The 26,148-nt window shown below is 35.6% G+C and overlaps 1 protein-coding gene across 1 annotated transcript; it reads right to left on the bottom strand.

Moving 5' to 3' along the window:
- Positions 1 to 7: 7 nt before the first annotated feature.
- LOC136037971 (uncharacterized) lies at positions 8 to 20,117 on the bottom strand. The gene is made up of 3 exons (XM_065720863.1): positions 19,861 to 20,117; positions 12,989 to 13,236; positions 8 to 150 (listed from the first exon to the last, which is right to left on the bottom strand). Exons 1-3 carry the CDS (start codon positions 19,988 to 19,990, stop codon positions 19 to 21), a joined length of 510 nt encoding a protein of 169 aa, XP_065576935.1. The 5' UTR covers positions 19,991 to 20,117; the 3' UTR covers positions 8 to 18.
- Between the last annotated feature and the right edge of the window lie 6,031 nt (positions 20,118 to 26,148).

Raw genomic sequence — 26,148 nt, 5'->3', positions numbered from 1 at the left:
TCCCATAAATTCAGGTAGCTAATGGAAACGTAATCTGCGCTTTACAGACTCCTCCTGTCTCCTTGATAAATCATTCGTTTCTACTTCACTTATCCAGAAACCAACAGGTGAAGGCCTCGTTATACTTTTGGTCCATCGACAGGACTTCATCTGGAATTTATGTCCTGGAAATTACCTGGAAATTCATGAGGGGGTTTGGGGATGGGGACTATGATTTTTGTGCCTGCATTTTAAGACCAACCTACGAGTCAAAGAAATATTTTCAATTTATTAGAAAAACAGCCTTGCATTTTGCTTGCATTTTACGATCTATTTTTGATTTATATATATATATATATATATATATATATATATATATATATATATATATATATATATATATATATATATATATATATATATTTGGGGTGGGGTGTTTTCAAGACCAGTCCCATTCTCTAAATTTGCCCCTATCTATATAAAATTTATGAATTGGGAGTTGAGCTGGATAGAGTCCAGATTAATGACAGCTTTTGAGATTTGATCTCCTAGAATTTAGCAACAAAAATTGAATTTGTTACTTTCGGTAATGATTATTGAAGACACAGTTAGTAATTAAAGTATAAACACAGTTAGTAAAGTAAAGTCCCTGTTCCCCAAGTGACTTCGCTCCTTTGTTTTACATCCTATTTATAAATAGTACATTGATAAGAAATACATCAAGTGTAATAGACTGTCTAACCCAATAGGTCTACACCGACTCCGTACAAAATAAAATAGCAAACTAAGAAAACAAAGCAATTGCTATATGTTTAATTTTGTCGGCCTTGAAGTTAATTAAATTTGGAAAAAAAAAATGTTTTTTCATCTTCATTCACCTTCACAACGGAAATATCCTCTAGAAAATTGAATCCCGGTTAGAATTTACCCCGCACTATTATCCTTAACAACCCCACGCGTAAAATTGAGACGGAAAAGAGAATGTAAGACATATAAAAAGCGTTTTGTATAGGAATTCCACCAAATTCCCCCAGTGCATAATGGGAGCGAGCCTCTGACAGGTTTACTCCCCTTGAAACTTCCCTTCCCATAAAAAATTCCCACGTGGAAAATAAACAGCAAAAAATTTGCTCCCCCCCCACCCAGAAATGCATACACACTTCAGAATAACAAATACTATGTGTAAACAATGGGTAAATTTTATGACTTAAAGACCTTTCCCCTGGGGCTGTGAGGGGGTCATGTTATATCCAAAGGCATGGTTATTGGGCCTTTCAACTATTTTGGGCAAAATGGCTATCTAAAAATTCTGATCAGACAAGTTTAGAAAAAAGGTGGGGGAAGGAGACAGGATACCCTCCGATCTTTTTGGTCACTTAATTTTGATCAAACAACTTTAGAAAAAAAGGCGGGGGAGGGGGACAGGATACCCTCCATTCTTTGTGGTCGCAAGAACTTTCACTTTCGTTTGAATGAGCCCTCTCAAAATATTTTAGGACCATTGGGTCAATACGATCACCCCTGAAAAAAAAACGCATCCGTGATCTTTCTTCTGGCAAAAAAATACAAAATTCCGCATTTTTGCAGATAGGAGCTTGAAACCCTTAAAGTAGGGTTTTCTGATATGCTAAATCTGATGGTGTGATTTTCATTACTATTCTAGTACTTTTAAAGGGTCTTTTCCTCTTTTTTCGAAAATCAGGCATATTTTCTCATCCTCGTAGTCTTTATTTGGTAAGACTAAGCTTAATGAAAGCTTAATAATATATTTAAAATCAGGATAATAAGCCAATTTCATTGATATATCGGTTTGTATCAAAATTCTGTTTTTTGGAGTTTCGGTTACTATTGAGCCGGTTCGTTTCTCACTTACAGTTCATTACCACAAACTGCTTGATCAATAGCTATATTTCAGATAGGGGCAATAAGCATGAAAGGTGACATACATGGGTCAATTCTATTTCAAGAACAGATGAAACAGTTTCTATGTAAATCACCCAAGCTTAGAGCGAATATGGTGGGAATACCCTCCTCAAAGGGCTGCTCGAGGGGCAAATGGAAGCATTAATTATTATTTGGGTCAGCTTAGTGGTAATGCCGAATCATAAGACTAATGTCAAATAAAATGGTTTTTAAATTCGCTTTGTTAAATTTATGAATTGTTATTACACAGATTTAGTAGGCAGTTATATTCTTAGTTATACATTAAATGTGTATCAGCTATTACGGGAGAAGTTGTATATCCTTTGGTTGTCTAATGGGGGGGGGACCGGGCTCTTGTATAAGTTTTCTGGGTTATCCTGCAGCTGAAAGGAGCGGAGAGATTAAACCTCTCGAGCCTACTTGAATTAAGCCTACAATGTGAAGGCTGAAGGGGTAATAGCTAATCCATAGACGCATAACTTCGTTGAGTATAAACTAAAATATAACATTCATAAAATTACCCTCGCAGAGGTAGAAGGTTTTGGGTAGAGGTATTTCTGACGGTAAGATTTTTCCAAACAAACTTCCCTCATTTACAAAAATTAAAAGTTTGACCATTCAGCCCCTGGGGGCGGGGGCTGAAAAACTGACAACGAATACATTAACACAGAACTTTTTCGAGTGTAAAAGAACAGACAACATTTGTATATGTACCCGCGCCGAAAAGCCCAAATTGGGGACGGTAGGGCAAAATTACCCCCTATAATTTTTGCTCCTCTTCCCCCTTGGGTTTTGAAATGTACCAGAGATTAGAATTTTACAGATAAAGAATAATAGGCTTATGAATTCCATAGAGAAAATTCCCTCCTTCCTTTAGGTTTTGCAAATACATTTACTATCCCCCTACATTTTCGTGAATTGACATCCCAGAGAGCTTCCACTCTTTATATTTTGGATAGTCATGGATATGATGGAGAATGAGTATAATTTAAATTTGAAGAAAACAGGCTTTTTCAAAGGAAAGTCCAGAGGAAAATAAAATCTTGAATTGCCTAGAAATTACAACCCAGTCCTGCGTATGTCCGGTCCTGGGTATTGGGTATCGAGGGGCCTCTTGTTCGAGAGTTCTGACCCTCCTAAAAAATAAAGTTACAGGTTGTTAAATATTATGTTGGGGCCCTTGTTGGAGAGTTCTGCTCCACTAAAAATATAATGACAGACTATTAAACATGATGTCGGAACCTCCTGTTCAAGAGTTCTGCCCCTTCTAAAAAATAAAGCTATAAACCTTTAAACAATGATGTTGGGGCTTTTTATCAAGGATTCTGCCACTCCTAAAAATAGTTACAAGCCTTTCAACATGGTGAATTCATTCTTTTTTCAATTTAATAAAACCATCCCATTTCAAACAGATGTTGAGTAACCCCCTGTTTGATAGCTACTGCCCCTTCCACCAAGTCCCCTAAAAAAATAATTTTATAGGCTTTTCAATACTGCTGAGTAATATATTCTCGTTCAGACTAATAAAACGAAAATCATATCCAAATAATTTGGACTGCCGGTCCCATCCCTGTTCGATAGTATTGGGGAGACAGGGGGGAGGTTTGAGGGCCCCTGGCCTCCAAAAAATAAAATAAATTATTAAAACGATGAAAATTATAGATTTAAAAAAAAAAATAAGCTGGTAGTGTTATTTTTCTTCCAGCGGGCGACATTATCAGCGCCATCAACTTAAAGGGTCAATAATCTCTTTGACGGTATGAAGACACCTGTCTTGTTGCACCATCAGCATTTTATGACAGTATCTGTGCCCAAATTGAGACATAGAAGGCCCCAAAGGAGAGTGAACGAGAGGGATTAAACATATTTTGTGACATGATCCTAGATAGTATAAATCCCCCAACTTTGACTTAGATAGTTTTCCAGCCAATCTTGGTCTTAATGCAGAATTTTTGGATTGGGTACAAGAGGAGTTAACAACCAACACAGTCCAGAGACTCTTGGCAGAGATAGAGTGGCTATCCCTCCTAAACACTCACAGTGACCGAAAAAGAAGCTGGGGGTGTGGGACAAAGTGAAAGTGGCTCATCCCCTGTATTACTATACTTCTACTTGTTGAACTCTGCCTTCTGCAAAATATATGTCTATAGGGCAGACTTTGGGATCCATTTAACTTAATTATAGTGGGCTGTTGAATCACGAATTCTACAGACATAGTATTCTCATATGGGGACAGGATTCGAGCCCTTCTTGAAAAACAGATACAGGATTGGGGAGGTAGGGATAGGATCAACCCATCCATCTCACATTTTTTTTTTTTTTTAATTAAACCAAAAATCGGGTGATTTGTATTAGTATTGTATGCAAGCCGAAAATCACTTGACCCGGACTTGCACAATTCTGAAGGGGTACTTTCGGGTTGGGTAAATAGTATTATGAATAAATAGGATGACTGCAATGGAAAGGGGAGTGGGTCAGATGTATTATTTATTGAGAATTTATATATTAATGGGTATAATTTCAAAAAAGATTTTGTTTAAGAGGTGGGAGGGGAAGGCAGATACAAAATACAATTCAGATTTGAGGAGGTGTAGTAGTATTCAAGAAATTTGATTTGAAACAAGGTTGCATTGCTTCAATGCGCATTTGTCATAGCAGCCCACAACAAATTGCAAAAGGGTACTAGTAGGGTAGATTTGGGTGATTTGGCAGTAAATGTGCCCAGAGAGGGGCATATTTTCCTAAGGTAAACTTTAACTGTTTAAATGGTCAATATCAGTAACACTTAGAGGAGTAAATATTTTTAAGCGGGCCAATGAGCATTTAAGGATTGGTGCTACTGTTTTACAGTATAATACAGAGTTTGAGGAGGGGGATGTAAGGATAAAAACAGGGTAGCATATTCAGTGAGGGCTCCGTCCATTGAATCAGTGAAACACTGGGTATGACTTCTTTTCGAGCTTGCTAAAGAGGCTAATTCAGTTCCACATTTTTTCTATAGTACATATTTTTCGGGGAGAGGGGAGGGGGACAAGCTACTATTATCTAATGTGTCAGTCTAGATTCCACACCAAATTAATATCAAAGCACTCTTTTAAGCACTATAAGCGTCATGAGTATCAATCTGTGGAGACATTTTCGGGCGACAATGCCATCTTGTGATTCAAGAATTTTTAGAATTCACTAATGGCAAGATAACGATAGTTTACGAGGACAAACTCACAGATGGACATGATACATCAAATTTAAATAGTGTCAAAGAACATGAAGCCATTGCTGCTTCTTTTGCATATGGAAAAAGAGACTCGAGAATACGATGCAATTGGTAGATTTTTGAAGCATTGGACGGGAAAGATTTTGTGGTTGCAGCCATGATTGCACTTATTAAAACTCATAATTAGTCAATTTCATAGGTGGGCAATACAGCCTATCCAATGACCCTTTAATCAGAGGACAAGTTGGCCATTATAAATAAGAAAATGTATTCAGTGTCTGAATTGAAATTTATTGAGAGTCCAGGACAGACACCAGTTCACGCTCATGATCATTTACACAATCTTAATTTATCGTGATAATAACTTTCTCGGACTGGCCCATAAATCTTGTAATTTAAGTATTAAGCAATAGTTATTCTACCGTTTAACATACACAATTCCAACTACGATTTGAAATTCATACTGCCAGCGTTGGCACGTTCGCAGAGAGCTGAGGTTAAATATGGCACATGATGGATGGTTCTATTTCTTATAATATCTTACCCAAATCTTCTTAGAAGCTGCTACATTTAGATTTAAAATGGTAAACAAAACATTATTATAATACGTGCTCGAATATGATCCGTTCTTTAGATTCCTATTTTTTCCCCTCAAATCTGTAAGTCTATTAATTCAAGCACAGAAAAGCAATGATTTTAATAGTTTTCCCCTCCTTAAACAGCGCTCTCCAGATGATGAAATGCATTATTTGTTAATGCGTAAGGACATATATATTTGTTAACATGTAAGGGATTTAATTCTTAAAATTAGCAAAGAGAAAAGAGGTTTGACCACCGCTGTGAATAAGAACTTATTTGTAGAGAAGTACTTGAGAGGAGGGTATGTTATCCATGGGAATCGTATCATGGAAACTGACCCGACCGGAAAACACACCGGTGAAAAATTTGATATAGTTTTTCGTAATAGATAGATAGATAGATAAGTGTATTTCAAAAACCCGTGGGCCATATACACACAAAAATATAAATAAATAACAAACAAGCAAGGAAATTAACAACAGTACGAACACGCACGAAAAAACAGAATTCAACGCAAAAAGTACCTAATCTAACTACAAAAGAGATTAATCATATAAAACTTTTTCTTCTTAATAAAGATTTATCTATATATACTCCCACTCGAAATATTGTGGTTGGGTTACTATTTTGTAGAATACCCGAAAGCATCAAATTAATCCCATGCAAATAAATTTCCCATAAATCCAAGAGCACCGGGCATTTCCGGAGAAAATGATCCAAGTCTTCATCATCATCTTTACCAAAGGGACAAACATACCGCCTATCAGGACCAACTATCATTTTATTTTTGTCGAACGTTTTTTGCCTGTTCTGGATTGGAAGACAATTTGCCCTAAGCTGAATCCAACGACGTAGAATCATAGCCGGTAAATTAAATTTAAAATAAACTTCCTCCCCAAAACTAGGTTTTGCCTGATTATAATGTTGTAGGGTTGTAGAATCAAGAACCAGCCCTTGCCAATGCTGAATTTCCTGACTCTCTAATATAAATCGTACCTGGCTTTCTAAATTTGTTGGTACATCGCGAGAGCAAAGACTATTATTCCATAAATAAGGCATTTCTACTTTGTCTAGTAATGATTTAATTTGGGATGGCCACGAGGTTTTTAAACCACATTTCAACATCTCTTCATATGCCACTCTTACTAGTCTATCTTCTTTACTCTTAGTTAACTTCAACCAGAATCTAAGCATTAAAATATATCTACGTAGCTTTAAAGAAAACAGGCCCATATCACCTTTCAGAATCTGTTAATGAGTTGTCTGATGTACACCAAACACTCTTTTATAATACTGGAGCCGAAGAGACTCCAGTTGCTGTACCGTTTCTCCACCCCATATCTCTGCTCCATATTCTATCACGGGTAACATTTTTGTGTTAAATATTCTTTTATGCATTTTTAGGTTTTTGATCCCCATTATCCAAGCATTTGACAGTAGTCACCAACATTTTTGACAATAAAATTACCCTATTTTTACCAGCGAACAGTAAAAGGTCATTAGTTGACATCAAGTTGCTGAAGAAACTACAAGAAAACTGACATTTATTTTACGTCCTAGGTAATTCCAAACCAAGGCTTAGGAAAGCTACACTCAAACGTGAGGTTGAAAAAGAGTTCAATAATCTCTTATCAGAGCTTTGTTTAAATTTAACTGAGAGTGATGTTCTGCAGCTAGAAGTATTTTAGGAACAGACAAAGCTAAATTATTCACTAGTGCGTGCCATAGCTGGCAAAAACAAGGGGAAGAAATTTAAAAGGAAAAGTGTTCTTCAAGTAGGCTGTCCTGAACACTTGAAAGTGTTCTTCAAAAAATCGGACCATATATTTGAACATTAGGGGGAGGTGGGATAAGTATAGCGGGTTTGCATGCCTAAGGTGTTAGTTACAATTATTCTGCATATTATATAGTAAGAATAGTTTCCCACCTACACTGTCCAAATATTTTACCCCTACAGACTTCACTTTCAGCAATAGTTTTCCACCTTCACTTTCAGCAATGTAAGTCAAGAGTGTTTTACATTACTCACGATTTAAGATTTAGACAATGGTCTGTAAGCACAGCTGACATTTAATATAATCAATATTTGAGTCTAAATTAAGAAAAGAGGCGCATTTAAGAAAAAGAGGCTGGGGGAAATTTTCCTTCTACTAAATTCCAGCGGCTGTAAAAGAGCTTCTTTGCACTTTTACAGCCGTTAATTCCTGGACTTTTAAAAACTATTTCCTAAAAAATGGCTAATCCTTACAAGCTGACACCAATAGAATTGGTCCTTTCGCCAAAACAGCACTTTGAGGGCAATCTAAGTAAATTTATCAACAATATGACAATTGCTGACAATGAAAAATTAATTTTACTACGAGTGGAAGGCATAAACAACACCGTGAGAAGCCGCAAAAAAAAATTCCATTGATTGCAAAAAGGAAACGCCTCAACCATAGTCCTGGTTGAACTTCGCTGAGGTAAGGATGCTGGGACTGTTTTGAAAAACTGTTCATTTTAGTTTTATTGATTTTATCCTTTTGTAAGTTGTTTTTTTCTTATTTGTATTGCTAAGAACGGCTCTTGGACATAGGGCCGAAATATTCATTCTAATTTGTTTCCCGCTGTCTTAAAAAATTCTTTATTGTTCTTCTTCTTTTTGGCGTTAGAAATCAAATAACGATACTGAAAATACTCTCCTGGTTATTGACATTCAAATGAATCTATTTGTCATGTTCTATCTATATACCCGAGCAAAGTTTTCTCAACAATTTCAAAAGATTTCACATGTGCTATGACAACTGGAAACGCTTTAATCTTCAACATTTTCGAAAATGTCATACAATCCTTTTTGTATTTCGCACGGCCGTACGGTACTGATCTTTTGAAGGATGATCAAAATTCTTCATCAATAATTTTATTAGGTTCTTAAAAAATTCCTCTAGCCTCCTCATACAAGCCTAGATACCCAAGAAAATACCCCAAGGTTTTTGGGGGTTAGGATGCTCTTCTATACACCAGAAGCTATACAAAAGTAATATATGCACTATCATTTCACTGAAAATCCAATACATGAAAACGATGTATTTTCTCCCAAGAAAAGGCAGAATTATATTCATATAATGGTTTTTCAGTTTGACAATAACACATCTGAGATTATCAATACAGCATAGACGTCCATAATCAAAACATATTAAATTCATTGGTTCCGCATTGCCAACTTTTTGCCATTAAATACATAAATCGAATTCTCTAAGTTAACAATCTTAAACCAAACAGACTACGCCTAATTGCGCAACTTTCATTTAACTCCCCCAAACAATTAGCGGTATTGGCTCTTTAATGAATACGGAACATATTTTCAACAGAAATTATTCTTTCTCCGATGGTTTTTCAACATATTTGAGAGAATGAATTATTTTAGTCATTTCATAATTATTATTATTTCGCCATTAGTAAGCATATAGATACGGTAAATTCTGGCATTTCGACAAGCAAGATCGCCTTTCCAACTTTTATCAAGGTTCACTCTATATATAAAAAAGCCTAGCTACATCTTTTTAAGTTTAGCATTAATCCGTAAATATAAAATGGTGGGTTCAGAAACAGATCTGTCGAAACTGTTTTTGAGACATAACCACAAAACCAGTTTTCCTTTATGACATCCCCGTCTTAAAAGGGGATGTTTAAACTTATAAGTATCCAACACATGTTCGTGTATAATAAGTGATTTTCATTAATTGTTTTGATGAACGCCGTTTTGTATTTTATCTGTCTTGTACTCCGCTCCTATGAACTATCCCTAACTCTAGGATCAACAAGTAGTTTGCAAGAATGCAAAGAAGCAATATTTTATTGATTCAATTTCTATTAAAATAAGGAAAAAAATGGTCTTGAATGTTGAGTCAGGAAGGGGTTCCTTGGCAGGAGCAGAGGCCTCATAATTGCACAGCTTCAATGAGCAGTAAATCCGTTAGGTGAAGGATGAGCAAAAAAGAAAATTGATTACAAAATTTTTTTAGGGTTCTATTTTTTTGTAAAATATGAAAACGTGAGAGATAGAAAAATACACACGAATTTTACTGAGATTCTATTTAACTTAAGGTTTAGAACCCTTGATTTTTTATTTATTTAAACTTTAAAATTATAAGAAACCAGTTCTGCTGCACTGTCTTTTTATGTAATATAAAAAGCTCCATTTGATAAAGTTGATCCACACCATGTTTCAAGAATTTCTGTGTAATTATGGATCATTAAGCACCATCTATTAAAAGATGAGGCCGTGAGTCGGTATAAGCATAGATGATTTTTTGGAGAAGAATTTTCTGGGGAAAAACTTTCATGGGTAAATAAGGTGTAATTTGAAAAGTCAAGACTTCAGAAAAAAAAGTTTGTTTTTGTAAGACAAGATTTTATTCCAACAGAACGGATATCACAAGCCCAAAAGGGCCGAATTCGCTCTTTAGTGTCACTATAAAAAGAGCGCTAAGAGTTCATATGGCGCTTGTGACGAAGTCAGAAGAGCCAAGAGAACATATGGCATGAGCTCTAGCGAAATTCTAAGAATCAATAGATTGATTTAAAGGAAATCAGAGGCTTAATAAAGGTCAGGATTTAAAATAAGAGCTCTAAGACACGCGCTACTTCTAAATTCATTAAGATCTGATCACCCATTTGTACCAAGTTTCATGCCACCTGGTTTCATCTCTCCTCTCTATGAGTTTTCCAAGATTTCCTTTTGTCCCCTCCAACTCCCCCCAGTGTAACCAGATCTGTTTGGAATTTAAAATAAAACCTCTGAGACATGAATTCCTTTTAAATATTAAATTTCATTAAGATCCAGTCACCCGACCCTAGGTTAAATTACCTCAGTTTTTCTAATTTTTTCGAATCAACACCCCCCCCCAACTCCCCACAAAGAGAGCAGATTCAGTCCAGTTGTGACAATCACGTATTTAAGACTTGTGCTTATTTTTCCCACTAAGTTTAATCCCAATCTCTCCACTCTAGGCGTTTTCCAAGATTTCCTGTTTCCCCTCCAACTCTCCCCAATATCACCGGATACGGTCGGGATTTTGAAATAAGACCTCTAAGACACGAGTTCCTTCTAAATATCAAATTTCATTAAGATCCGATCACCCATTCGTAAGTTAAAAATACTTCTTTTTTCAATTTTTCTTCTCCCTCCAGCCCCCTAGATGGTCGAATCGGGGCAACGACTGTTATAAAGTCAATTTGAGCAGGTCCCTGACACGCCTACCAATTTTCATCGTCCTAATACGTCTAGAAGCACCAAACTCGCCAAAGCACTGGAAATCCCCCCAACTCCCCCAAAGAAAGCGGATCCGGTCCATTTATATCAATAATGTATCTAAGACTTGTGTCTATTCTTCTCACCAAGTTTCATCCTGATCTCTACACCCTAAGCGTTTTCCAAGATTTCCAGGTCACTCTAAATATCAATTGTTCGACCCCAAAATTGCATACTTCCAAAAAAAGCTTTTGCACACTTTTTTGAATTATTTTTTTTTAATTTCCTCTCACTTTAACTTCTTTCACAACAAAAAGGCCTTACATTTATTTCAGGGTTCCTGAATTTGTAATAAGGACATATTAAGGTCTTTTTGGTATGGTTGATGATTGCTAGGGCGTTCAGAACTAATGAAATACTGCCACTTCTATTTATCTTAGCCCAAACCCAAGAGTTTTAACTTGTTTGCATTGAACTACAGTTTATTCTTAGCTGCCCAATTTTAAATACATCAGTCTGTTAATCTTCAGTCAATGTTATCTTGTGAGACAAGATAACATGTCTGGAGTATGATTTTTGATTTTTAAAGCCAGGTAAGGCCTTGAGGTAAAACTCACTTCAAACTTTAAAGCAAAACCTTTGAAATAAAAAAAATCGTTGCACTTATACAGCTTTTGAAATTGCAAACAGGTACATTTGCGAAAAGAGGACATGCATATTCCATGACAGGTCTGATGCACGAAATGGAAAATGGCAGAATAGACTCATCAGGGAGAAGACTGTTGCATCTTAGGATAACTCCTAACTTCTTAGAGAAAGAGGATCTAATTTTACTGAGTTGCTCAGTCCATGAGAGTTCCGAAGAGAAATTAGCTCAAAGTAGGCACAGTGTATCAACTCGCATTATTGCCTCTCCTTTGAAGACGAAATCAGGATGAGCCCTCATATTAAGCGCCTTAGAAAGTAGGAGCTCTTCCATTTTTGATGCGTTAAAACTTTCAAGCCATGCATCTGCCCACGCCTCGATTCTCTCCAGGTCAACCTGGAGTTCCTTATGGGGTTTGCTGGGATCGTCATCTTTTGCAATTGATGTTTTTGTTGCCGTGTCCTCAGCAAAGTGGTGAGGTTTCTTCACAAGGTTGTCCCCTAGATCGTTTACGAATACCAAGAAGAGTTGGCCCAAGAATACTCCCTTGGGGTACTCCTGATAAGATTGGATGTGCTTTTGATATGAAGCCGTCGAGGACAACTTACAATGATCCTTGACAAAAAAAAAGTCAGCAAGCACCTCATTTAGTCAAATATCAATTCCACAATCAATTCCATTCGCGATGTCAGAGGAGAGAAGGCAAATATCGTGACCATGAGAAAGGAGCTCAACCCACTCGTGATTAACAGCCCAAATGAGTGTATGTCATCAAAGAAAAACTGAAACAAACAAGAGCCAAGAGCTCATATGGCATTTGTGACGAGGTCGGAAAAGCCAAGAGCTTCTTCCCACCAAGTATCACTACGATCTCCCCACCCTAAGCGTTTTCTAAGATTTCCGGTTTCCCCTTCCAACTCCCGCAAATGTCACTGGAACCGGTCGAGATTTGAAATAAGAGCTCTGAGACACGAGGTACTTCTAAATATCATATTTAATTAAGATCCGATAGACCCTTCGTAAGTTAAAAATACGTCACTTTTTCTAATTTTTCTGAATTAACCGTCATTTCGCTCTCACATGATGTTCGAATCGGGGAAGCGATTCTAATTTGATCCGTTTGGGCCCCTGATGCCAACTTTCAGCGATCGCTATATTCATCATGTATCTAGTTCCGGATCTTCTTAATTAAAATTGGGTGGTCCAGGATTAGAACCTAAAACCTCTCGCCCCCTAAGCGAGAATCATACCCCTAGACCACAAGCCATACTTAAGAATAACAATCATTTATTGTATCGGCAAGTAAAATTCTTCTCAACTATTCTGTTCGATCGCTCCCAAGCGAAAAACAAACTCCTAGACATATCAAACTCATTGAAAATAAAATAAATTAATGGATCGTAGTAATACTCACACTGCTATCGTTTGATTGAATAAGAAATTCCAACGCAGGCAGCATTACTCTAATGTGACTCTTTTGTAATGGTGCCACAAATCTTGCATTTTCTTCATTCAAAGATCGACACACGTTGAAGATCACCCACGGCACAACTCTTTTGAATGACAAAGGGATTTCTGACAAGACGAAGTTTAAAAGGGGCTCCAAAAAAAGTGAAGAGAGAACCTGTCGACGCCTAAGCGCATTATCTTCAATTATGTAACCTATAAAATAAAATCAAAGAATTAGCCGTGAAAAAGGTCAGCTGTTAACTGGAAAGCCTCTCGAAATATCAGACAATACAAAAACACTTTTGAACTGATCGATAGTATGATCAGACCCTAAAATTTCTCTGTAGTTTCAATTCTACCCTAAAAAAAGAAAACAACAAGAGCTAAGAGCTCATATGGCACTTGTGACGAGGCGAGAAGAGCGAAGAGCCAAGAGATCATATGGTATGAGCTCTAGCAAAATTCTATGAATCAATAGATTGATTTAAAAAGGAAAATAAGAGGCTTAATGCCGGTCAAGATTTAAAATAAGAGCTCTGAGTCACAAAGTTCTTCTAAATATCAAAATTCATTAAGATCCGATCACCCACTCGTAAGTTTTAAATACCTAATTTTTTCTAATTTTTCCTCTCCCTTTTGCCCCCCCCCCGATGGTTGAATCTGGGAAAACGACTTTATCAAGTCAAATTGTGCAGCTCCCTGACACACCTACCAATTTTCATCGTCTTAGCACGTCCAGAAGCACCAAACTCGCCAAATCACTGAACCCCTCCCTCAACTCCCCCAAAGAGAGCGAATCCAGTTTGGTTCAGTCAATCACGTATCAAGGACATTTGTTTATTCTATCCACCAAGCTTCATCCCGATTCCTACACTCCAAGTGTTTCTCCAAGATTTCCCCCTCCAACTCCCCCCAATGTCAAAAGATCTGGTCCGGATTTGAAATAAGAGCTCTGAGACATGAATTCCTTCTAAATATCAAATTTCATTACGATCCGATCACCTGTTCGTAAAATAAAAATACCCCAATTTTCACGTTTTCCAAGAATTCCGGTTTCCCCCTCCAACTCCCCCGAATGTCACAGGATCTGGTCGGAATTGAAAATTAGAGCTTTAAAGCGCAAGATCCTTCTAAATATCAAATTTGATTAAGATCTGGTCACCCTTTCGTAAGTTACAAATTCCTCAATTTTTAAAATTACCCCCCCCCCAACTCCACCAAAGAGAGCAGATCCGGTCCAGTTATGTCAGTCACGTATCTTAGACAGGTTTCGATTCTTCCCATCCAGTTTCATCCTGATCTCACCTCTTAAGTATTTTCTAAGATTTCTGGTTCCCCTCAACTGCCCCCCTCCAATTACGCTGGATCCGGTTGAGATTTAAAATACGAGATCTGAGTTACGAGATCCTTCTAAATATGAAGTTTCATGAAGATCCGATCACTCCTTCGTAAGTTAAAAATACGTCATTTTTTCTTATTTTTCAGAATACCCCCCCCCCCGCAATTGAGCGGATCAGTTCCAATTATGTAAATCACTTATGCAAGACTTCTGCTTATTTTTCCAACCAAGTTTCATCCAAATCCCTCCAATCTAAGCGTTTTCCATCATTTTAGGTTTCCCCACCCCAAACTTCCCCCAATGTCACCAGATCCGGCCAGGATTTAAAATAAGAGCTTTGAGACACGATATCCTTCTTATATCAAATTTCATGGAGATCCAATCACCTGTTCGTAAGTTAAAAATACTTCTTTTTTTCTAATTTTTCAGAATTAACCCCCCCCCCAACTACCCCAAAGAGAGCGGATCCGTTCTGGTTATGTCAATCAAGTATCTAGGACTCTGTTTTTTCCCCACCAAGTTTCATCCCGATCCCTCCACTCTAAGTGTTTTCCAAGTTTTAGGTTTCCCCTCCCAACTCCCCCCCAAATGTCACCAGATCCGGTCGGGTTTAAAATAAGAGCTCTGAGCCACAATATCCTTCTAAATATCAAATTTCATTGAGATCCGATAACCCGTTCGTAAGTTAAAAATACCTCATTTTTTTTAATTTTTCAAAAATACCCCCCCCCCCAACTACCCCAAAGAGAGCGGATCCGTTCCGTTTATGTCAATCATCTATCTAGGACTTGTGTTTATTTTTCCCACCATGTTTCATCCCGATCCCTCCACTCTAAGTGTTTTCCAAGTTTTAGGTTTCCCCCTCCCAACTCCCCACCCCCATCACCAGATCCGGTCGTGATTTAAAATAAAAGCTCTAAGACACGATATCCTTCTAAACATCAAATTTCATTGAGATCCGATCACCCATTCGTAAATTGAAAATACCTCATTTTTCTAAATTTTTAAGAATTACTCCCCCCCCCACTACCCCAAAGAGAGCGAATCAGTTCCGATTATGTCAATCATGTATCTGGGACTTGCGCTTATTTTTTCCATCAAGTTTCATCCCGATCCCTCCACTCTAAGAGTTTTCCAAGATTTTAGGTTCCCCCCTCCAACTCCCCCCAATGTCATCAGACCCAGTCGGGATTTAGAATAAGAGCTCTGAGACACAATATCATTCCAAACATCAAATTTCATTAAGATCCAATCACCCACTCATAAGTTAAAATTACTTCATTTTTTCTATTTTTTCCAAATTAACCGGCCCCCACTCCCCCCCCCCAGATGGGCAAATCGGGAAAACGACTATTTCTAATTTAATCTGGTCCGGTCCCTGATATGCTTGCCAAATTTCATCGTCCTAGCTTACCTGGAAGTGCCTAAAGTAGCAAAACCGGGAATTTAGGTTTTCCTCCTCCAACTCCCCCCAACGTCATCAGATCCGGTCGGGATTTAAAATAAGAGTTCTGAGACACAATATCATTCCAAACATCAAATTTCATTAAGATCCTATCACCCGCTCATAAGTTAAAAATACTTCATTTTTTCTATTCATCCCAATAAAATCTGTTCTATGGACTCCAAACCATAATCCAGCAAAAATAGTTGTGTATCCCTCTAGAAATACCTATTCTGGAGCTAAATGAAGGGCTCTCTGACACAACAGGTATCCTGTTCCCAGTTGCTGATGTCACCCAACTGAGTAAACCAGATGTCAATGGCCAAAAGTCGAGCAAGTCTTTCTTATTCACACTCAGAGAAGAATGCAATATCTTGGCCCAAATATTCCTTTTTGGACAAAGGAAACTCCATAAGCCCTACAAGCCAAAACCAATCCAGTGCCAAAAATATTTAAAACTAGGACACACAAAAAACAAATGCAATAAATGAATTCATATCCAAAAATAATATCCTAATTGCTGCATTACTAGACTTTGAAGAGGCATATGACAATGTTAATCACCAGATTCTATTGGTTAAACTTGCAAGTCTTTGATTACCCCCCCCCCACTTGTATCCTTTATAAAAATTTTTCCTAGAAAATCGAAGTTCCATTGTTTTTGTAGGTTCACCCTTCTAACAAAAAACTGCGATAACCAAAGGTCTTCCACAGGGTACAGTCCTGAGCTGCCTCCTCTTTTCCATATTTCTCTAGGACATGAACTTCCCACACACCAATTTACAATATGCTGATGATCTGGTATTATGGGCAACTGGCAAAACCTTTGGAATTGCACATTTAAAGTTGCAAAAATCACCTTTTCAATTTGAAGTTTTCTCAAAATTCTGATTTATCCATTGCACCAACCAATTTGAAAATCATCCAATTCCACCACAAGCAAAATAATCTTAATGCAAGGCTAACTCTAAATGGAATAATTATTCAAGAGGACAATCAAATAAGTTACCTAGGCCTCATGCTTGACCCAAAACTCAATTCACACTTTCACATCACAAACAATTAAAAATTACCTTAGAAAAAATAAGAATAATAAAAAGACTACTATCAACACCTTGGGGCTGTCATGAGAAAACATGGTTCAAATTTTATAAATCACCTATAATACCCCATATTAATTATGGCTTCATTGTTTATGGTGCTTGTGCTAACACCCATATGCAAAAATTGAAACAACACAAAATGATATAATCCATCTCACATTTGGTCTTAGGAAACCAACAAACACCAAGTTTCTCCTTACTGAGAGTGGACTATAAATCAACTATAAATGAAAGACAAAGATTCATTTTGATTAATTTTCTTACAAAAATTTGACTAATAGCTCTCATACTCTGCATAACTGGTTAAGAAATCTATCCATGTATAGAGGCATTGCAAATGATTATGTCAATACCCTAAAGAAATTCCCAGTGCCAAACCCCATTAGGGATATTCACCAACGGAGATTATCAGAGATGTTGTTACATAGGAATAATCCAATCCTATTGCCTTTCCCCAACAAGCACCTTTCCAAGATTTATCATAGAATTTTGTCTGGCTCAAATGGGCTAAATTTTGAGGTGTTATCATATCAGTTCCCTAATTCAAGTGGCACAGTTCCCTCTTTGCAGGTTTTGTAATCTTAAAAATGAAAAAATTGACCATTGCCTATTTGAATGTAATAGGCTGACGTCCGCACAGAATATTCTGTAATGTCAACTCTTAAAGGGCTTCAAACACCACAAATTTTCACTATCACAGAATATTCTGTAATGTCAACTCTTAAAGGGCTTCAAACACCACAAATTTTCACTATCAGCCAAGAGTCTATCTCACTATACATGCCCCCAGGGCTCAAAAATCAGTATTTATCATCTTATATTTCATCTACTTTTATCAAAAGATCTACTGAAAAAAATCTGAGCAAATTTTAGATAATTAAGAAGCAGCCAAATCAGTAACCCTGTCCATCACAGAGTGAATCAAAAGAAAAATGGCTGAGTAGTCTTGACTGAAAAGCCTGCATCTGCCAAAGAAGAAGATTTCAAATATGCAAAATTTTTTACTTTCAATTTAGGCATCAAAGTTAGCTTTAAATTCAAGGCCCTTATTGGTTATTTGTTTGGTCATCCACTGAGATTTGACCAAATATTTGACTAAATGACAGCTGTTATTCTCTGACTAAGATATCACAGTGACAATCAATTATCATCTCTAACAAAAGAAACCTCTTGGTCAATTTTGTCAAATCATCTATAAAGTGATCCATACTCAGCTGCTGTTTATATTATCTTATATCTTTGAAGTGTATTTTTATCTTTTTCATCTGGATTTGTAATTTTTTAAAACATTTGAAAATAAAGATTATCTTGCATGGAATATATATTTCAATACATTAGAAAATAAAAGTAGTTTTTACAAAAAGCAAAATGAATTTTTTTAAAATAAAGCTTCCAATAGTGTCTCCTCATTCATGCCCAAAGGGTCAAATAAGATAATACATAAATCAATGGTGGAACTTGTTGCAAAAGTTTGTTGCTTTTCTTTTGAAAAAGTTAATACCAATAATATTAACAAAAATTCAGAAGTGATTTCCAAAGAATGCAGATCTGCTAATATAGCATTTTAACCATACTGCCAGTCAAGGAGCACCTACAGGTAAAGGAACACTCTAAGGATCCCAAATCTTTGCAGCTTGAGAAAAAACAAGTTCTGCTTTTAGCTGAGAATCAAAATGTTCAACATTTCATATTGGATACCATTTAAATTTTAAAATACACAATGAAAATAAATACTTGTTTCAAAAATTGCATATCTTTCAAAGGTATTAAACAAGCTTAGATTAAGATAACAGATAGACAAGATAGATATCTATATTCAAAGATGACAAGACATGCCTATGGTTTAAAAAATTTCTTTGTGTAAAATAAGTAAAAATATACAACACAAGTTATAGGCAATCTTTCAACATATACTTTTAAAGAAAATTATAGATGCTGCTTTGTTTCAGAAAATTGGTTAGAAGCAATCAAATGTCAATGCATTGTTTCTTGCATTGTTTTTTATATTGATTTCTTAACATGTTTCTTTCTCAAAAGCCCCATATGTGCACTAATACTAGTGGTCATGATAAAATATAGCTTATAGAGGCAATAAAAGCTCTAGTCACAATAGCCAAATGAAAAAAAAGCTTACTAGTCCAAAAACTGTCCTTACTTTCATTGTTCTATCATAAATTTTTCTACATAAGATACTAATAATAATTGAGTTTGGTCAATATCCTTCAAATTTAAATGAACCCTCTCATTATCTTGTAGGCTTGGCCTAGCAATTGATAAAAGGAAAGTTAAGATTGAAGTTTTATGACAGTCTAAGATAATGCTTCCAGTACTTAATAACTACCCATTTGGAAAATTTTTCATTGTTCATATTTTTGACTTATGAAGAGTGAACATTTAGGTGCTTGATGCTTTTTTTAAACTTTATACAAATACAAAAATCACTTATTTGCAGATTCAAATTTAAGCCCTTTAAACCTAACCTGAATTTGCTAACATTTTGAATATCTGTAAATTTAAATACTGCTTTGGATTGGAACCTCATGGGATATTTATCTATCCCTTCTTTTGCTGGCTTTCATATTTCTAATATTTTATAAAAAACCCATGTTTTAATTGAACATCAAGCATCAAGGAAAAAGAAAACAGCATAATATTGTAAAATTAAAAAATTGATGTATAATGAAATATTAAGTTTTGGACCAATGTTCTAAACTTTTTTTATACCCAGAATCTAGAAATATTTTGGTCATTTTCAAAACTTCAAAAAGTACTGAAATTTGAATTTGCAACAGAAGTAATAATTATATTTGTAAAGAAAATGTAAAAAGAAACATTTAGAGGTAGTTTCACTTTATTCTTAAGTCAATAGTATGAACAACAAAAAATTTACTTCCCATTCTTGGAAATGTTAATATTAACAGACTATTCGGGTAGATAAGAAACAAACTTACCTCTTGAATCTCTGAATTGTATCCTGAATCGAAATTTAATATTCATTTGCATCAAAAGTGAACTTAAGGCTACTGCATACCAATTCAGGGTATATATTTGCATAACAATAACAAATACATGTGGTTGCATAATTTTGAACCCTGGATATATATGTATTGGTGCGTTTGTTTACTTGTCCAATGGGATTTTTACTAATCGAGGTTTTACCCCTAAAAGATAGCAACAAATACTTGTCTGGCCACGTGTCACTTTAAACGGCAAGATTAATTGCGAATAATAACAACATTGGTCACGTGTAATTATTGTTTTAATGCTATGTGAAGTTCTGACAAGGAAGAGGCTGGGACTTTGGGCCTGTTTCTAATTTTACAGGCAAATACACCTTCAGCAATTATTTCAGAGCTGGGTAGCCTAATACAATTTGTGTGGCCAGAAGTTTAATTGTAAGATTTCAAATTGTGGTTGTCATTTGCCTTTTTAAGTCATTCCATTCAAGATGCTTTGGATATTTTTTATTGTGATATATTGTCTTAATGCTCTGAAAAGGGAAAAATATTTCAATTGCATAGGATAGGAAAATTTTGGTAGGCTAATTAATTCAAAGTCCTAAATTAGCCAGGGAAGTCTTTTTTTTTTCACTAAAAAATCACCACGTTCTTTGAACTCCAATTATATAGCCCTGTTCTTGACCCCCTTGATCCAGTTACTGATTGTCATTTACACTAAATTTCACTTTTTCTGTTACCTATTTATGTTTGCACCAGTTTTACCGTTGGGTAAAACTGGTACAAACAGTATTACTGGCTTTCATATAAAGTGAATATACCACTTGATGCCTTTTGTAATGCTGTTTACAAATATAATAATCGCTTCTAACGCAAGTTCAGATTTAAGCACTTTTTGACCTCTTAAAAATGACCTATATATGGGGTCATTACAAATCTGTAATAGTTCAGAAACAAATTTGGGCTATATATTTGCACATCAGGGGGTGGGGGTAAAGTGTAGCATATATTAAATATGTAAACTAACCATTGCTTGAATTTTTTTATGTGTGTGCTGTTGCACTGGTGATTTCTCTTTTCATTAAAATTTGATGTGCACAAACACATTAAAAAAAAAAAACAGCAATGGTTAGTTTACATATATAATATATGCTATGCTTTACCCCCACCCCCCTGATGTGCAAATATATAGCCCAAATTTGTTTCTAAACTATTACAGATTTGTAATGACTCCATTTATAGGTCATTTTTAAGAGGTCAAGAGATGAAAAAGTGCTTAAATCTGAATTTGCAGTGGAAGAAATTATTATATTTGTAAAGAGCATATAAGAAGGCATCAAGTGGTATATTCACTTTATATGAAAGCCAGTAATACTGTGCACCAGTTTTACCCTTGTTTCTTGTTAATATTACTAAGGGGTCATAGTTAAGCACTAGAGAAGTCATTGTTAAATAACATGTGCTTATGTATATATAGCTTTTTGCTACTTATTCTTCTTTGGTTATATAATGCTTGATGTGGTATAAGCCAAGAGAAGGACCTGTAGACCTATAGAAGAAAACCTGTCAAAAAAAGATTATTCTTTGTAATTTACATAATAATTATAGCTTTCTACATGCAGCCCTGCTCTATTTTAGCCCCAACCCTCCTAATATGGAAATCTATAGCTGAAATTACATATTTTCTATTGATTCTGCCAATCTATCCCTCAACCCTTGTACCTGTTAATTGAGGCAACTGTGGCAAAACAAGAACTGGAAAAACAAGTAACAGGTGGCAGAAAACATTGGAAATATATAATTTGGGCTATATGTTTGCAAATTAGGCATGTTAGAGGTGAATTTCTTGTTGTTCATATTTTGATTTACAAATAAAGTGAATATACCACTTGATGCCTTTTTGTATGTTCTTTACAAATATAATAATTGCTTATTTTGCTAGTTCAACTTTAAGCACTTTTTGACCTTACTTAACCTAACAAATTTTGGCAGTGAAAAACATACATTATTTTGTCAAAAATGACCAAAAAAACGTACCTTAATTGAAAATTTGGCATCAAAGAAGAAGAAATACAGCATAATATTGTAAAATTTATTAATCCAACTTAATTGTGGAAAATCAGTGCTCATAGATTATACAACATGTAAAAAATGGATTAATAATGAAATAGTAAGTTTGAGACCAATGTTTTAAGCTTTCTTATACCCAAAAACTATTTGAGTATACTTTGGTCATTTTCAAGAGCTCAAAAACTTGTACTTGAAGCACTTATTATGTTTGTAAAAAATAAAAAAGGGCATCAAGGAGTATGTTCACTTTATTTGTAAATCAAACATATGAACAACAAAAAATTTACCAATTATTAGTATAGCTGCACAATTTTCCCCTGGGTATGTAGGCTTAGTGGAAGGTCACTTATACCTGATAATATCCCTACTGTTTTTACTTGGTTGAAAAAAAATCCAAAGAAAGTTCCTATTGAAAAGGAAAGAGATCAAAAGTGAGATTGAATTTGTCATAGCTTGGAGGTTTGTCCCTTCAGTCTGTTTAAAGAAAACAGATTCATAATTGAAGCTTTGTTCATTTCAATCTTAGGGATAATCTACATTTGTTATGCTTAATTAAATGGTTGTAAAGGGATACTTTTATTTATTTGTCTTGTTTGTTTTCTACATAATTTTTTAATCTTTAAATTGATATACATTTCTTACAAATTAATTAGTCATATCATAGTTCCACTTGCAAGTTTTGACCTGCTTTGTAACCCTGGTCTCAAAATTGCATATAAATTTATTGAAGCTAGGAAACATAGAACTCCTCTTTGTTTAAAAGAAAATGGATGGGCGTAGGTAGGTTTTAATACACTAAAGTCCTAGGGCCATGGAAATAAAAAAAAAAACAATGAAGATTAACTTTAAAATTCTGGACATGACATAAATATAACATTCACAAAGAAAAACCATTCACAAAATTTTACTTTTGTGCTCAGTTGCCAACCTGAGCAATTGCCCTAAATTTGTAAACCTTGCAAAACATTCACCAGCCAATTCTTATGACCTACACTGTTGTCTGTACATCAAAAATTCATTGAAAAGGAAGGACCACCTTACTGACATTTCTTCCTTTGTACTTATATATAATGGGTTTAAAAGAAAGCTCCTATGGCTAAGTCAGAAGCCTAGTAAAGGACCAGGTAATCCTTTAGACAGGAAGTGCAATAGGAAGCTAGGGGCCAGTCATCCTATGCTTTTGCATGTCCTTCCTGCTTACTGACCCCAGATTTCTCTAGGTAACCTGTTAAGTTTGGGCCAATTCTGGCTGAACTTACAGAGTTACATCACTGACCTTTGTCCCAAACCAAATAAACTGCTAATGCCAGAAATTAAACCTGTGCCCTTTGGATAAAGGATTCTCAACCTAGAGTGCCAGCCACTTAGGAAGGAACACAAATGTCACCAGAGAACAAAAGTTATTTGGAAAAAAGAAAATATTGAAAAAAAAAAAAAATAATAACTCAAGTCACAGTTGCTCATTGCTGTCCCACAAATAATATGTATTTCATTAAGACAAATAAATTTTTAAACAGGTATCAACAAAACTCCATCAGGGATTGTATTTACTTAAAGTACAATCAGCAATATTAATGCTTAGTTTTGTGATATTCTGGTTTTGAAATAATAAAAAAAGAGAAATTATATGTTCCACTTGTTTTCCACAAGCCCATTTGAGAAAAATTATTTGTAACAACAATATACCCACGGTTGGCTCAGAATCTCTCTAAAATTCTTTAAACAGAAGGAATTTAAAAAAAAATTATACTCATCAGCCAGAAAAATATTAACATAACTCTCTAAACTTGGCACTTTTTAAGACAATTTTTAGCAAAGCAAATGCAAAACTTTAATGGTGTCCTATGTCATCTAAAAAAAAAAAAAACATTAAAATGTGTCAAATGAATTTTGATGTAAGATGCCTCAAATACTTTCAGTTGAATCTGTGAAATGAAGGGCCAGGTATTCCTTTACATTTTATACAATATATAAAAAGAAAAACAGTTCAAATTTTTTCACAAAAGAAGAAGCTTGATGTAAAAAAAATAAATGTATTTTTAACAGAAAGCAACTGACATCAATGAAATCAAATAAAACAAAAATTCATGGAGAATAAATAATATAAGCCATATATTTAACCTATAATGAGGTGGCATAAAAGATTATTTCTAGAATTAGAAAAAAACAGTGTTATGGCTTAAAGTTCTGCTCAATCAACAGGAGTTGTCTAAGGCCAGAGAAAAAGAAACTGATAACCAAAAAATAAGGCACCCAAAAATTTCAGGACCCTTTAGAGGGAAAAGAAGTAGAAGTAGGTACTTCAAAATACCTTCCTGGGACATACTTTAGCCTGTAGACACATCCCTGAAAGTTTCATTTTCCTAGCCTAACCTCTTTCAAAGCTAGCCAAAAGTAGCTAAAGTAAAATTTTACCCCTACTGTATCTTAAAAATCCAGTTTAAATAGCAATCTCAACAAATATAGACTATATAAAAGGCTATAGGTATTGACCTAATCATTCTAAATTTTTTCCAACTAATAATTATAGGATGGTTTAGAAACTATGCCTGTTTGATATAATAACATTTGACTAACTCACCAATGTGATAGCTGCCTCCCTAAGAATCAACCTTTTTAATAACAAAAAAACTTTTCTTCTGACTCCTTATGAAGCTTAGCCTATGCAAGACAGGCCTAGAACACCAAAAACCCTTTAGATACTAAGGAATGTGCATAATATTACTTACAGGTCACTGAAAAGCTAAGATTATTTCTATTATTTACAGTTTCCTTGTCTTTTCTCTAGACTTAACGATTTCACATGTTTATCCATTTGAAAAAAGATATAGCATTGACGTCACAATCCTCAAATAATCTTTTTATTTGGGGGTTATAAAGTGCCAGCCCACGGACAAGTAATCCTGAGCGTTTGTGGGGATAATCCGACTAACCTCTGACGTCATATGTGTCTAAAAAAACGCTTGGATTAATCAGATTAGTAATCGGACAAGTAAACAAACGCACCCTGTGAGATAAAACTGTTTTTCTTTGTTTTTTGCATTTTTTCTGGTCTTGAGTTACCCTAGGTGTTGATTTAAGGGACCTACCTCAGTGCTGTGATTGATATATTTAGACTTTTGGGCAATTCATTTTAATTTCAATTCTCCAGGGAATTGCACATCTTCCCGTTCTTCATTAAGCGCTATCAGTGTTGAATTTTTCCGGCCAGCGTTGCCGCTCATTCTGAAATTATGGCGTCCAATAGCTCAAAACGCCTAAAACCCGCAACACCCGAAAAAGGAGTCGATAAGTGTGCTGTCTCTGGTTGTGTTCTGAGTGAGTCCTTGCCAGCCATTCAGTGTGATGAATGTGATAAATGGCTCTGTGCAACATGTCTAGGAATGAGTACAGCTGAATACAACATTTTTTGCAAAATGAATGAAACACTTGGAAGTATTTGGACATGCCCATTATGTAAAACAGGTTCCAGTAAGCCTGATGTTCCAAATATAGTGAAAAGCACTCTCGAATCCCATTGTAGTGAAATGCATGACATGTTTGCTGGTTTCAGATCTGATATGCAGACTTCTTTGGACACTGTGAGGGCTCAGGTGGAAACACTTGAGACGGCTATACAATCAAAGGTTTCCATAGATGATGTGCAGAAACTTGTGGAAAACTCTATAACTACCCGTCTCAAAACAGACGTCCACAAAATAGTGAGACTAGAGCAAGACTGAAACAGAAGACGACTTAATCTGATTGCCTATGGCGTTCCTCTGCAAACCAACGATGCTCAGTTCATCTCAACTTACTTAAAAGATGAATACTCAATTAATGTCGGGGCTATTACTAACTTGAAACGTCTACCTAATGGTAAGAATGCAAATACCATAGATAGACCCAACCCAATCCTTTTTTCTATAAATGATTACAAAATAAAAATGGATATATTGAAGGCCTCAAGAGAGAGGAGGGGGAGTATGTCATTCTTTGCTGATGCATCCAATGAAGACCGCCAGAGAAGGAAAGAACTAATTGAAGAGATAAAGAGGCGTGCAGCAGCACGTGATCCCCTGGGGGGAGGGAGTCCTTCCCCCCTCACTCGATGGTTCACTAGACTTACCCATATCCCTTGTAAATAGTGTAAATAATGCATCAAGCCTAGCCAGAAAGACTTCTATAAGTTCAACCTTTGTTTCCGCGGCTTCGGTTTTGAGCTCTGTCTCT

Source organism: Artemia franciscana, chromosome 17 (assembly GCF_032884065.1).
Source record: "Artemia franciscana chromosome 17, ASM3288406v1, whole genome shotgun sequence".
In the NCBI taxonomy this organism is placed as follows: Eukaryota; Metazoa; Arthropoda; class Branchiopoda; order Anostraca; family Artemiidae; genus Artemia; species Artemia franciscana.
This window is presented reverse-complemented; position numbering and strand designations above follow the sequence as displayed.

What these genes read in the sequence shown, in the direction of transcription:
- LOC136037971 (XM_065720863.1), bottom strand. Translation starts at nt 19,990, where the DNA reads ATGCAACCACATGTATTTGTTATTGTTATGCAAATATATACCCTGAAT. An exon ending in ACAATTCAGAGATTCAAGAG is followed by an intron (nt 13,237 to 19,860) that starts GTAAGTTTGTTT and finishes TTTATTTTATAG; the next exon opens with GTTACATAATTGAAGATAAT. An exon ending in TTCAATCAAACGATAGCAGT is followed by an intron (nt 151 to 12,988) that starts GTGAGTATTACT and finishes CATAAATTCCAG; the next exon opens with ATGAAGTCCTGTCGATGGAC.